The 12,461-nt window shown below is 36.4% G+C and overlaps 1 protein-coding gene across 1 annotated transcript; it reads right to left on the minus strand.

The window, feature by feature from the left end:
- Positions 1 to 9,502: 9,502 nt before the first annotated feature.
- LOC141436070 (U6 snRNA-associated Sm-like protein LSm1) lies at positions 9,503 to 11,661 on the minus strand. Its single transcript, XM_074098912.1, has 3 exons — positions 11,468 to 11,661; positions 11,207 to 11,391; positions 9,503 to 9,755 (listed from the first exon to the last, which is right to left on the minus strand). Exons 1-3 carry the CDS (start codon positions 11,529 to 11,531, stop codon positions 9,582 to 9,584), a joined length of 423 nt encoding a protein of 140 aa, XP_073955013.1. The 5' UTR covers positions 11,532 to 11,661; the 3' UTR covers positions 9,503 to 9,581.
- Positions 11,662 to 12,461: the final 800 nt, after the last annotated feature.

Below are 12,461 nucleotides of genomic sequence, written 5' to 3' on the forward strand. Positions count from 1 at the left end.
AATCCTGCCGTGAAAACTGCTATTTGCTTGCTTTGTTGTGTTTCGGCGTGGAGAGTAAGACAGCCGTAAATTACTGGGCACTTGAGTATCCCATCTTAGGCCTCTAGGTTGGCAACGCATCTGCAATGCCCTGGTGTTGCAGGTGTCTATGGCAGGTGGTAATCTCTTACCATCAGGTGAGACCACTTGCTCGTTTGCCATCCAGTCGAATAGAAAAAAAATGACAAATTGGCGTAAAGCGTCTATAAGGCCTTATCACACTAGCGATTTGCGGGAGAGTTGAAAGCGAGGCAAACGTGCAGTGAATTCGCTGCGAGCGTATAACGAGTTCGCCGCAAGCAAGCAACGACATCGCCGCGAGCGCGCCACGATTTCGCTGCTGCGAGCGCGTAGCGAGCTCGCTGCTTTAGTGCCAAAAACGCCATATTGTAGACTTTCGTATAATAATAATAGGGCGTCTTCGGGTCGCCCAGCGAACTCGCATCGACATCGTTGCGCGCTCGCGGCGATATCTTGCGTGCTCGCGGTAAAATCGTTACGCGCTCGAAGCGAACTTGCTGCGCGCTCGCATCATAAGTAATATATTTTTCTAAGGATTTCATATTTTGTACGGAATCTTCCAAATTTAGGTATATTTTGTACCTTAGGCTACTATTTACTCATAAACTACTAATAATTCTAAAGCAAACTTAGCCGTTATAGTTTTCCTTTAAAGTTTGATATACTTACTAACTTCTTTTTTTTTCAAATTTTTCCACGGTTTAGATTTTAGGAGGGGGGGACGCTCGATTTTAATGAAAATTTGCACTTTAAAGTTGAATATTTCGCAAACAAACACAATCGAAAAATCGTCGTAGCAACCCCTGATGTTTTAAAAGACCTATCTAACGGTACCCACACTATTGGGTTGGATGAGAATAATAAATCACCCCAAACTTTACGTCTATGGAGGTACCCTATAAACATTTTTTTTGAATTTTTTATGTACTATTTTGTCGGCAGTTTACCTATATATCCAGGCAAAATTACAGCTTTCTAGCATTTATGGTCCCTGAGCAAAGCCGCGGACGGACAGACAGACAGACATGGCGAAACTATAAGGGTTCCGTTTTGCAAACCATTTTGGCTCCGGAATCCTAAAAATCGATTTCAAACTTGTCTCTGTGAAATTAAAATTTAGACCCTGCTTATTGATAAAGAGTAAAAAAAGAAAAAAAATGTTTTTTTTTCGACATTTTACTTTGAACGCGATTATCTCGGAAACTAGAACCGACAACAAGGTACCTTTTCCCAGATAATGCCACATTTAAGCTTGTATTATATAGATTCTAATTAGACTAAGATTATTGTAAATTAGTACTGTAAGTTAGTTTTAATTAATAATAATAATAATAATCATTTATTGCCACAGAAAATAAGACAGGATTACACAATAAAACAAAATATAAAGCAGGTGCAATGGGCTAGGCTCAGCATAAGCTGCGAGCAAAGGAAACTTGCAGCGCTGATTTTCAGCCTGCGCCCGTCCCACAGCGTAACAAGTTTACTCTAGAGCCGGGTAAATAAGGCTGCATTTTAAGAACAGAAAAGAAAATGCGCATGAAATAAAATGATAAATAAATAAAACTAAAAAGAACAGGTGGCAAGGCATCATTGCGAGTCTGTTGTCTTAGGTTTGGAGCTCTGAATTTGAGCTCTGGTTGAGTTTAAAACGCGTCAGTGCAGTGTGGGTTGCTGTGACCTATGCGCGCTCCCACAGTGAAGAGGTGGAGGAACCGCATGAACACGAACATGTTGCATAAGCGTAGATATCACTAGATAATACCAGGTCGCGGGTGAGCAAAGTAATTGTTTTAGTTCATTGATTTATTTTAGGTTAAGTTTCCCGAAATAAAGATTTTTGAAGTTGATTTTTGCGACCCTAGCCCATACCGAATACTAGGGCACCACGATTCCGAGTAAATTAGGTTCATTTGTAAATAGTAAGTTAAGTAGTTTATAAGTAGCGATCAATAAAACCCGACATCGATAGCGAAAATGGCGATAATTCAGTGCGGTTTCTGAAACCCAGCGACCACCAGACCGCCTGAATTATCGCCAATTGAGTGGAGGCCGTCTTCCCACCGCTCGGGTATAAATACGACGGTCTCCCCCCTAGCGAGTCTAGTCGACTTCAGCGAGCCATCCGAGTGACTAGAACAAGATATCCCAGCGAGCCTTACGATATCTGCGACGAACCCGGACCCGAACCATCTCTCGAACCTGCGACTTGGCTTTCCAACTGAACTCTATACTTGCTCACCCGACGACCTTGGCTATCGATACCGGATTTTTCGATTCGCGATACGAATTACCCGAAGAAATACAGTCCACTACCCGAACTGCGAGTTTTTTCTTCTACCCGATTGATCCCAAGGCTGTCGTGTCGACGACAGCTTTATTTATACTTTCACAAAAATAATACAAAAGGTAAACTTAAGGCTTCCTCTGATGATGCCCCATGACGCCAAATTAGATTAGGTTTTTCACAAAGTGCAAGTTTAAAATTACTTTTTAAAAGTGAGAGTTTACCTGCATTTAGTGACTTGTCGGGTCATGTGTTACCGCAACCTACACCATAGCATTTCCTACTTAATCGTCTGAAAAATCTTGATTACTGGCATACAGCTAAGAGGTGTGTGGCACCTTCTCTTGTAATTATTATGGCTTAAGGCCTAGCTGGCGTAACGGCCCGGCCGTGACTACGCGTTACCGAATGCGCGGCGAGCGATTTTCTTGTACATTGTGTTGATTTGTGGTGTTCAATAAAAATAGTTGTATGGTATTGTATTACTTGTGCTCAAAATCTTATTACTATAATAATTGATTTAAGACATATTTCAATTGAAAGAAAACTAGCAAATGTAACACCTGATAGGTACACTAGCAAAGCTAAAAAATTACTAATACGTTGCCAGCCTAGAAGTCTGAGATTGAAATGCCTCTGGTTGTGCCTCTAGCTGTGTCTTGCTGATCAGCGATAAGAATAGAGAGTAAAATGGTGTTGCGATCTCGACGGACCTTCCGCAAAATCCTACTTGACTAGTTGATCAGCTATGCGATCTTATCTTAGTGTTAATCCAATACAGCATTATATATAATGCATTATAATTAGTTCAGTTTCTTACATTTCCAATCAATAATTCATTTTATTAATTTTCAGGAATTCGTAAGAACAAAAAATGGAATTCTGAAGCAGAGTCCACGAAGAAACAGCTGACAAAATTGCAAGCGAAATTAAATAAAGTTTTAAGAGTCGAAAACTCGTTCAAATGCAGATTGGCACTAGCATCACGAATACGAAAAACTGCAATTTTTGAAATGCTCAACCATACAGATTGCACAGATAGAAAATATTGTATATGAAATTTTTAAACTGTTGTCTAATAAGTAATATCTCGGATTATAATAAGCTACACCGCCGCAAGCTATAACGTTACACCTGGATTACAATTTCTTGACATGTGATACAGAAAAACTGGCGAACTATATAGTTTGCATAAGTAATTGGAGCAAAGAGGTAAACCAAATTTTGGCAGGGAAATCAAATTGTATTGATAAAACCGACAGTATAAAAATATTAGCATAAAAAAAAAAATCGTGGGACACTTGACACCAATTGACCAAGTACCAAACTAAGCAAAGCTTGTACAGTCGAGTTCAAATATATGAGCATAACCAAGGCTTCAAATATAAATGTACATGGAAGGGTACTTTTATATCTGAGCAGATTCATCAATCAAACATGTAACACATGAGCAAGCCTTTCAGTAATATCTACACAACTGGAAACTCATAAATATCTTCTCTACAAATATTTTTAAAATTATTTGATCTACTGAAAGTACATAAAAATATACGCAAGGGTTATGAGGAACAAGGATGTAGCCATCTTGTTCTGAGAGGAGGCCTGTGCCCAGCAGTGGGACGTATAAAGGCTGGGGTGATGATGATGAGCTGGCAACGTCGCATTTTTTTTCTTTATTATATACTAAGAACAATTCTTACGGTCCACATTTTAATTTTTCATTCAATTTCTATGGAATAATCCGAAAAAAAAACCGGCCAAGAGCGTGTCAGACACGCCTTAAATAGGATTCCGTAGCCATTACGAAAAAATTAAGTAATATTTTTCTAAGGATTTCGTATTTTATACGCAATCTTCCAAGTTTAGGTAAATTTTATACCTTAGGCTGCTATTTACTTTTAAACTACTAATAATTTTCAAGCAAACTTAACCGTTATAGTTTTCAGTCTAAGTTTGATATACTTACTATCCTGATTTTCTTCAAATTTTTCCACACAAAGGCGTAAAGGTATACGCAATCCGATTTCCGACCAATTCCACCAAAACTCCCGAGCCCGATTTTGTAACTTCAAAGTTCAAAATCACAAAAACGGCTGAACCGATTTTGAAAAAGCATGTCTAAGAACCATCGCCCTGATTTCAAATAAAAAAAACTGCAATCAAATCGGTCCACCTGTTTAAGAGCTACGTTGCTACAGATAGACACGCATACAGACACACATAGCGGTCAAACTTATAACACCCCTCTTTTTACGTCGGGGGTTAAAAATAGTGCTACGATTACTCGTCTGTACTCCAGTTACTCCGGTGTTTTCATGGATTCGGATTGTAGTAATACGAAACCGCTCTAACACGGCAAGTAGAATAAAAAACTGGCCAAGAGCGTGTCGGACACGCCCGAAATAGGGTTCCGTAGCCATTACGAAAAAATTAAGTAATATTTTTTAAGGATTTCGTATTTTGTACGGTATATTCCAAGTTTAGGTATATTTTATACCTTAGGCTGCTATTTACTCTTAAACTACTAATGATTCTCAAGAAAACTTAACCGTTTTCCTTTTAAGTTTGATATACTTACTACCATCCTGATTTTTTTCAAATCCCCCTAATATTGGACGCTAATATTTCGCAAACAAATCACTGAATCAAAAAATCGTCTTAGCAAACCCCTGATGGTTTTAAAAGACCTATCCAACGATACACTATAGGGTTGGATGAGAAAAAATAAATCACCCCCACTTTACGTCTATGGGAGGTAACCTTAAAAAAATTTTTTTTTTAATTTTTTTATTGTTCCATTTTGTCGGCATAGTTTTCATATATATCCGTACAAAATTGCAGCTTTCTAGCATTGATAGTCCTTGAACAAAGCCGTGGACTGACAGACAGACAGACAGACATGGTGAAACTATAAGGGTTCCGTTTTTGCGATTTTGGCTCCGGAACCCTATAAAATTCTTATTCTTATTTTTTTTCCCGCGGCTTCGCTCGCGTTAAATTTGGAGTAACATACATTTACCTTTTGCGATCTTTTTTTTTCGTGTTTTGTTTGATTGATTTTTCGGAGGATTAATGGAATTATACAAATACAGGCAGACGTTTTTTTAGATTCAGACAGATGGTGCAAATTTTGTTATTCAAAAATCATATTTGTACCAACTTTGGAATCATCATCATCATGTCAGCCGAAAGACGTCCACTGCTGAACATAGGCCTCCCCCAAGGCTAACTTTGGAATGGAATGTGCAATTTTAGAAAATGTTAAAATAGTTACGCATTTCCTTTCATTTCATTTTTCCTCGGGATAAGAATAAGTTAATTCTGTACACAGCCACACAGCTGTCCCTGTAATGTGAAACAGGCTTCTTTAATCTAGGGAAATCGCAAAGTTCCCGCGGGATAGATGTAAATCTTTAGTTCGATTTACAAAAAAACTTAACTGATAGAAAGCTACACTATTTTTTTACTTTAATCCCGAGAAATTGTAAAGTTTCTGCGGGACATGAATTTCTATTTTGTTCTATTATAACATTCTTAATTGTCAATGAGAGGCATTGTATCTTTGAAAGAATTTTGAAAATCAACTCCGGATTTGTATTCAATTATTTTTATCCGCGGAAATTTTGCATTTTTTCGGAGAAAAAGTAGTCTGTGTCAGTCAGGGATAGTGTAACTTTCTTAACAACTTAAGTAATTGCTTGTTTTCGAGAACTTTTTTATTTCAATTTATTTTCATCTTTTTAGTTATATATTTTAGTGTCTCATAAAGTCATGTATACCTACATCAAAACTGAACGTACATGTAAAATTTCATATCTGTGCTTTAAGGAGTTCCGTCATGAGCAGACGACTGGCTGCAGCATTAGGTGTTGTCTATTATAAAAACGCATTGTCATTGAAATTAAACAACTGTGTAGTTTTTTTGTGTTTGCCATTAACTTTTGAGAAATTCCCTTCTACGGAGATGACCCTGGCCAGGATGAACAGGATGTAACTGCCAAATGATTGGATTATTATCAGATTTATATCAGTTTGCCAAATCTACAGTCCCTAGTTTTATTAGTTTAGATTTCGAACTCTACGTCCATATGATCTTAGTTAGTTCTTAGTTAGTTATTCTAAATATGTTGCGGTAACAATGTAAAATTCCAAAAATGGAACCCTTATTGTTCGTCCCTGTCACATCACAGGCATTTTACTTGGAAACTATAAGAGGAATGTGAATTAAATTTTGAAGGTATTAACCTTAACATAAATTTCTGTAGTTAAAATACGACAATAAAACTTTGATTTCTCTGATACAGTTGATGTTATTTCAAAGACTGCTTTAAAAATATGTTTCCTTGATTTTTTGTGTGTAAATAAGTAAAACATTTTACGGCCGTTCATAATATACATGATAAAGTTTTTTAAGAACCGGTAAAGACGATGACACTTTCGAATATTGTGTATGCATAATAGGTAATATTTAGAATAAGAATTATTGTCATTGTGAAAATTTGCTATAAATTGTTGCTACGCGATGTGACATGCACATGAAGCCACTAATAATCGGCTACAATCTAATTTTGAACATTAATATACCGTGAGACTATCTCATAGTTACTTAAACGGAGTCAGAAACATGACGTGCTAGAGCATAAACGCCTTTTTCTAGCGTAAGAATATAGATTTTTATTTTATGTAGTTGATTATAGCCAGTAATCTCATTGCAAATGTATGTTTATCTACACCCATATAGTATATCCTCCATTATGCGTTCAAAACCACAGATAACGACAGCCACGACCATCATTACGATATTGAATTCTATTATGACCACAGCAGTACAGCACGGGGGATACAGAAATCTATATCGTAATGAGATTTCATACATCATTCATTACAGTTACAGTACAGGTGCAGCAGCGGGGCGTTCACCAGCAGGCGCAGGTCGTCATCGGGCGCGCACCGTCCGCAAGTCGTGGGGCAGACATACCTAGTACTCGTTGCAATGCAGGTCATTCTCAAGGGTTCGCGGAACACATGATAGAGGATTTAATATATGGATGTAGATAAAATATTTGTATGCAACTGTACGTAATTAGGCCTTAAAACACTCATGTGACCCCTATTACGATACAGTTGCATAAACTACTATAATACTGCAAAACATTAGCCCATTACACACGCACAAACGTCACGCCTGTATTCCCAAATGGGGTAGGCAGAGCACACGAAACGTTACCGCTTCGGAACCACTTTTAGCAATTATAGGTTTAGTTAAGTTTGACAAAAACGGTACAATAGTGACAGGTTGCTAGCCTGTCATGATATAAATAAATGGCAATTGATAAATCTGAATTAAAACTTTACTTCCCTTTCTCTATACCCTTTATAGCGCAGAGAGATCTAAGCAAAATAGTAGCAAGTAGACCATTGAAAAAAGTAAAACGTGGTACATTAACGTTTGGTAAGTACTGATTTTAATAATAAAATTGCCCAAGTGCCGTGAACTTGGTTGTCTTCTTCTATTCGGCACAATCTGTTATTCTCAGTATTGCACATGTTTTTTTGTTTAAACATGTGCATTATTGAAAATAACATTTTTACTTAACTCGTCACGCATCCTAGAGACTACATTAGTCCCTAACTTTTTTTGTGCGGAAAGTGTCCTAGAGACTACCAAGTAGTCTTAAGGACATTTCCCGCACAAAAAAGTTAGGTACTAATGTAGTCTCTAGGACGCGTGACGTTAATTTTATCTATAGCGTAATATTGATAATCTATACGTAGCTATGCATACGTAGACATACATATCTATATGTATATCTAGGTACACATGCATAGGCGCGAGCTTTAACAATGAGAACTAGATGGCACCTCTTTCCATACGAACCAATACAAGTTCTGAGATACCCGTCTATCTCCCTATATATACTGTAGTCTTTGTTCCGTCCGTTTGTTTTCATTGTTTTCAAACGTTACGTCAAGTTTGTCACAACGGCTAAATGTACGTTCCGAAACTAAAATTAAGAACATGAAATTTTATGATTACTCAAATATCTAAGTCTCATTTTACTTTATCATTTTTAATCAAAAAAATTAAACATAATGTTTTCCTTTCTCTGATTCAATTTAATTTTCTAAATGCCTTGATATTCTAAATTAGGACGTGTAAACGTGATATAATCTGATAAAGTTTTCGAACGGTTTCTCGAACTATTCGAGGCATTAAAATAAACACTTCTAGCAAAAAGTGAAAAAAATCGTGAGGAAACCTGCACAACCTGCGAAGCAATCCAATGGCTTGTGTGAAGTTCCCAATCCGCACTGGGCCCGCGTGGGAAGTACAGCCCAAGCCCTCTCCTTCTGAGAGGCCTATGCCCAGCAGTGGGACTTATGTAGGCTGGAATGATGACTTAAATATTGCACTGATTGCCATTGGTCAAATTGAGTTCACATTTTGGTATTTATTGTAGAGTTGGGCCGAATGTGGTTTGAACCGAATACGAACTTCGGCCGAACATTCGGTAAAAATAAAAAATTCGGCCGGCAGGTCATTAGTAAATTTGAAATACGAGCAGATAGATAAGAAGATACCTATTTTTTAAATTTCATTGTTGAAAACACCCTTTAATAATTAAAAAATATAAAATGTGACAAACATGACAACATGTTTAGTTTGTGAAACTTGTGAACCAAAAAAAGTTAATTCTTAGTTAAATTTACGAATTATTGTAATCAAAATGTTTATTAAAAGAATAGGTACTTACTAAGTTTATTTCATTTTTGTTGCATATTTTACTGATATGATAGACATGTTTTCTATTAATTTCAGTCGAAATAGTACAAGTAGGTTATTTTTTCTACCAAGGGTATTGCAGACGCGTTGCCAACCTAGAGGCATAAGATGGGATACCTCACGAGCCAGTAATTTCATCGGCTGTCTTACTCTCCACGCCGAAAAACAACAGTGCAAGCACTGCTGCTTCACGGCAGGATTAGCGAGCAAGATGGTGTTAGCAATCCGGGCGGACCTTGCACGAGGTCCTACCACCTGAAGTAGTCCTTTATATTGAACTAAAATAAACGCTACAAATAATAAAGAATGAGATCAGCATAAAGTTCAAATACAAATCAGCAAGATTGTTGTAAAAAATAAAACAAAGTAAATCTTAATTAAATAAAGATTGTATAATTAATTATGTTTTACAACAAGTCTTAATTAGTAGATATACTTAGGAATAGACATTTAAAACATATCATCATGTCCCATTTCCGCAAGCAAGTTCAATCCTCTTTCCTTCAGAGCTTTTGAAAGAAGTTTTTGTTGTTCTATCTTGGCATCTTGTTCTTTTCTTTGAGCGTCTAAAATATCATCTACAGATACTTCTGTTAATGGAAGACTTTCTTCTTTATCTTTGTCCTGCAAAAATAACACATATTTTTGAAAATTTACCAAGATGAAAAAAAAACAACTTAGTATTACACAGCAAGAGGATAGAAAAAAAAGTTCCTAAACAAAATGTATTGGTGGAATATAAAAACTGTCTAGGCAGTCGGCAAGTTTTCGTGATCTACAGGTAATTAACAACATAACTCTTATTAAGTCATCTGCTGATTCAGCATTCAGTTGTGTCAATCTGTTACGGAAATGAAATTAAATGAAATTTGTTTATTTGCAATTATTATAAAGTCTTATGCACTGTACAAAACTATATTTCTCTTTCTCATTATTGTATTTATCTTAGTGTGGGTGTAGTACGGACTGTGGTATTAGCCTTAATAAGATTCCGAAGTAGTATAATATTATTAGATAACTAATATAATAACCTCTAATTAATGCCTAATAAACAGCAATCAGAATAAGCAGTCAATTTACTTAGTAGGAGGACAAATAGAATCCTGGGGTTACTTGGTATTATCAACTCTATATTACTTCTTGCCTCAAAGTGTAGGTAATTGATTCTGCCTATTTCTAATCACTGCTAATAACTAAGGGACCCCATACATCCCTGTATTATTATTATTATTATTTTGTATTTTCTTTTATTTCATTGTATACTGTAGTTTTTAAGTATTTTATTTGTAATTATTTTATGTTGAAAAAATGACTTTCTGCCAAGTTTCTTGCGGCGCATTCTTCTTGGCAATGATGGTCTTTCCGAAAGCGCTGGTAGTTTTAAAAAATGACGTGTAAAAGTGCCCATTGCGGCCTATTTACTGAATAAATGATTTTGATTTTTTGATTTTGATTTTATCGACTTACTGATTCCAATATAGTATATAACTCACTACATTAAAAAAATGACACTTCGTCAATTTCTCCTTTCAAGCGTTGATATAATTAAACATGAATTAATAAAACCTGTTACATATTTATTTACACAATTATAATTTAGAAAGAGTAATTCCGAAAAGTGTCTTGTCGGACAATAACACCATAAATTAGTGAACTAAACAGAAGGCCTCTTTTATTCTACATAACTTCTTCAAATCAACTGTCCCAGGGCCAGGTTTAGAGGTGTGCAGGTCTTGGGGAAACAGAAGAGGAGTGGGGACCCCCTGCTTACACTATTTTTCTAAATAAAATGAACAGTATAATTATGTTTCTACAAATTACTATCCTCCTAACACCCAAGTCAAATTTTTGTTTTAGGACTTTGGGTGTCAGAAGGATATAGGTAAAGGTAAAACGGAGACAAAAAATTGAAAAAAAAATTTGTATACTGTTCGGAATTTGAAAAAAAAAACCGAAGTTTCTATTGGAGCCCTAAGATTCTAATTCTAAGATTCTAAATTGGGCCCTGAACTTCTTTGGTCTGCTACTAAGCAGCTGAAAGGAGACTAATTAAAATTTAAAACACCTGTACTTACTATTTCGCCAAGAAGTACTACATTTTCGCCTCGAACGATGAAAATGCCTCTGGGGATATCCCCATACTCTTTACCTACATGAATTCTTTCTATGGTCTTGTGGAGCACTAAATTCGCGAACTGGTCCACACAGCGAAGATATCCGATCAATGTGCGCCCATCTCGCAGCAGAACCATTAGTTTCTCTTCATGAAACAATAAAAAATGCACATAAAAACATGTAAAAGTAACACGCACATAAAAATTGTTATAGGAACGTACTGTCTAATTCGTCTAATAAATGAGCGGTGCCTGCCAAGGGGTTGACGTTATTAGACATGTTCATGATCAGTTATTTTATTACTTATGTTAATTTAAATTTCTCATGAAACTATTATTTTAGAGTACTTTGCCGTCCTCTGAACCTGAAACCGAAACTGACTGGCTGGACAGTCCGGTCCGGTCTCAGAAAGAAATGTCACAGAACGACAGTGACAGTTCTGGGGCGTATTTTGTTTAAAAAAATCAATCCCCGCCCCAATCCCCATCTAGTTCGATCATTTTTATTTTATATTACTTAGTCACCGACACAGACCAGATGTAGGTAGGTACCTATAGTTTTCTACTTTATAGATTTTTACTTACAAGACGAAACAGCATGTTGCGGATAATGATTTATAATATTAGGTAAGTTAAGTACTCATTTATTATTTATCTATGCTCGCGCGAGCAGAGCGGTGGCGCGTAGCCGCGTACTGTGCGTGTTGCGGCAGCTGCCGAGTAGCGTGCTCCTGAGAAGAAGGGCTACGAAACAGCCCGAAACATGTCGAGCTAAACTCGGTTTAAGAAGTGAGTTATCCTTTCCAATATCGTTTAATATGAGTAAGTCTCACTGTAGTTTCATGTTCAAAAGATTATACAATATGTATTAATTTAAACATTGTAACTTCATTTTGTAATTTCATTTGTTACTGCTAAATAATGTAGTCAGTTATATTGAAAACATGAACCAACAACCATGAACAATGGGCTACTTACTACGAAATTCGATAAGTAATTGAAGTACGTATCGTATTATCACTCACTCTCATATTAAATAATATTATTATTAGCGTCTACGGGACTGCACGATACGAACTTCGATCTTCGTAGTAGTCCTACAGACAAATTTTTAATCACCGACGATCGAGCCGAGCGATACTTTAATTTTACGAATTTCGGCTCTCTTCTGTAGTTAAATCACAAAAACGCTTTAAGCAATAGAGCACGGAGCACG

Source organism: Choristoneura fumiferana, chromosome 16 (assembly GCF_025370935.1).
Source record: "Choristoneura fumiferana chromosome 16, NRCan_CFum_1, whole genome shotgun sequence".
Lineage (NCBI taxonomy): Eukaryota > Metazoa > Arthropoda > Insecta > Lepidoptera > Tortricidae > Choristoneura > Choristoneura fumiferana.

What these genes read in the sequence shown, in the direction of transcription:
- LOC141436070 (XM_074098912.1), bottom strand. Translation starts at nt 11,531, where the DNA reads ATGAACATGTCTAATAACGTCAACCCCTTGGCAGGCACCGCTCATTTA. An exon ending in TTTATTAGACGAATTAGACA is followed by an intron (nt 11,392 to 11,467) that starts GTACGTTCCTAT and finishes TGTTTCATGAAG; the next exon opens with AGAAACTAATGGTTCTGCTG. An exon ending in TAGTACTTCTTGGCGAAATA is followed by an intron (nt 9,756 to 11,206) that starts GTAAGTACAGGT and finishes TTATTTTTGCAG; the next exon opens with GACAAAGATAAAGAAGAAAG.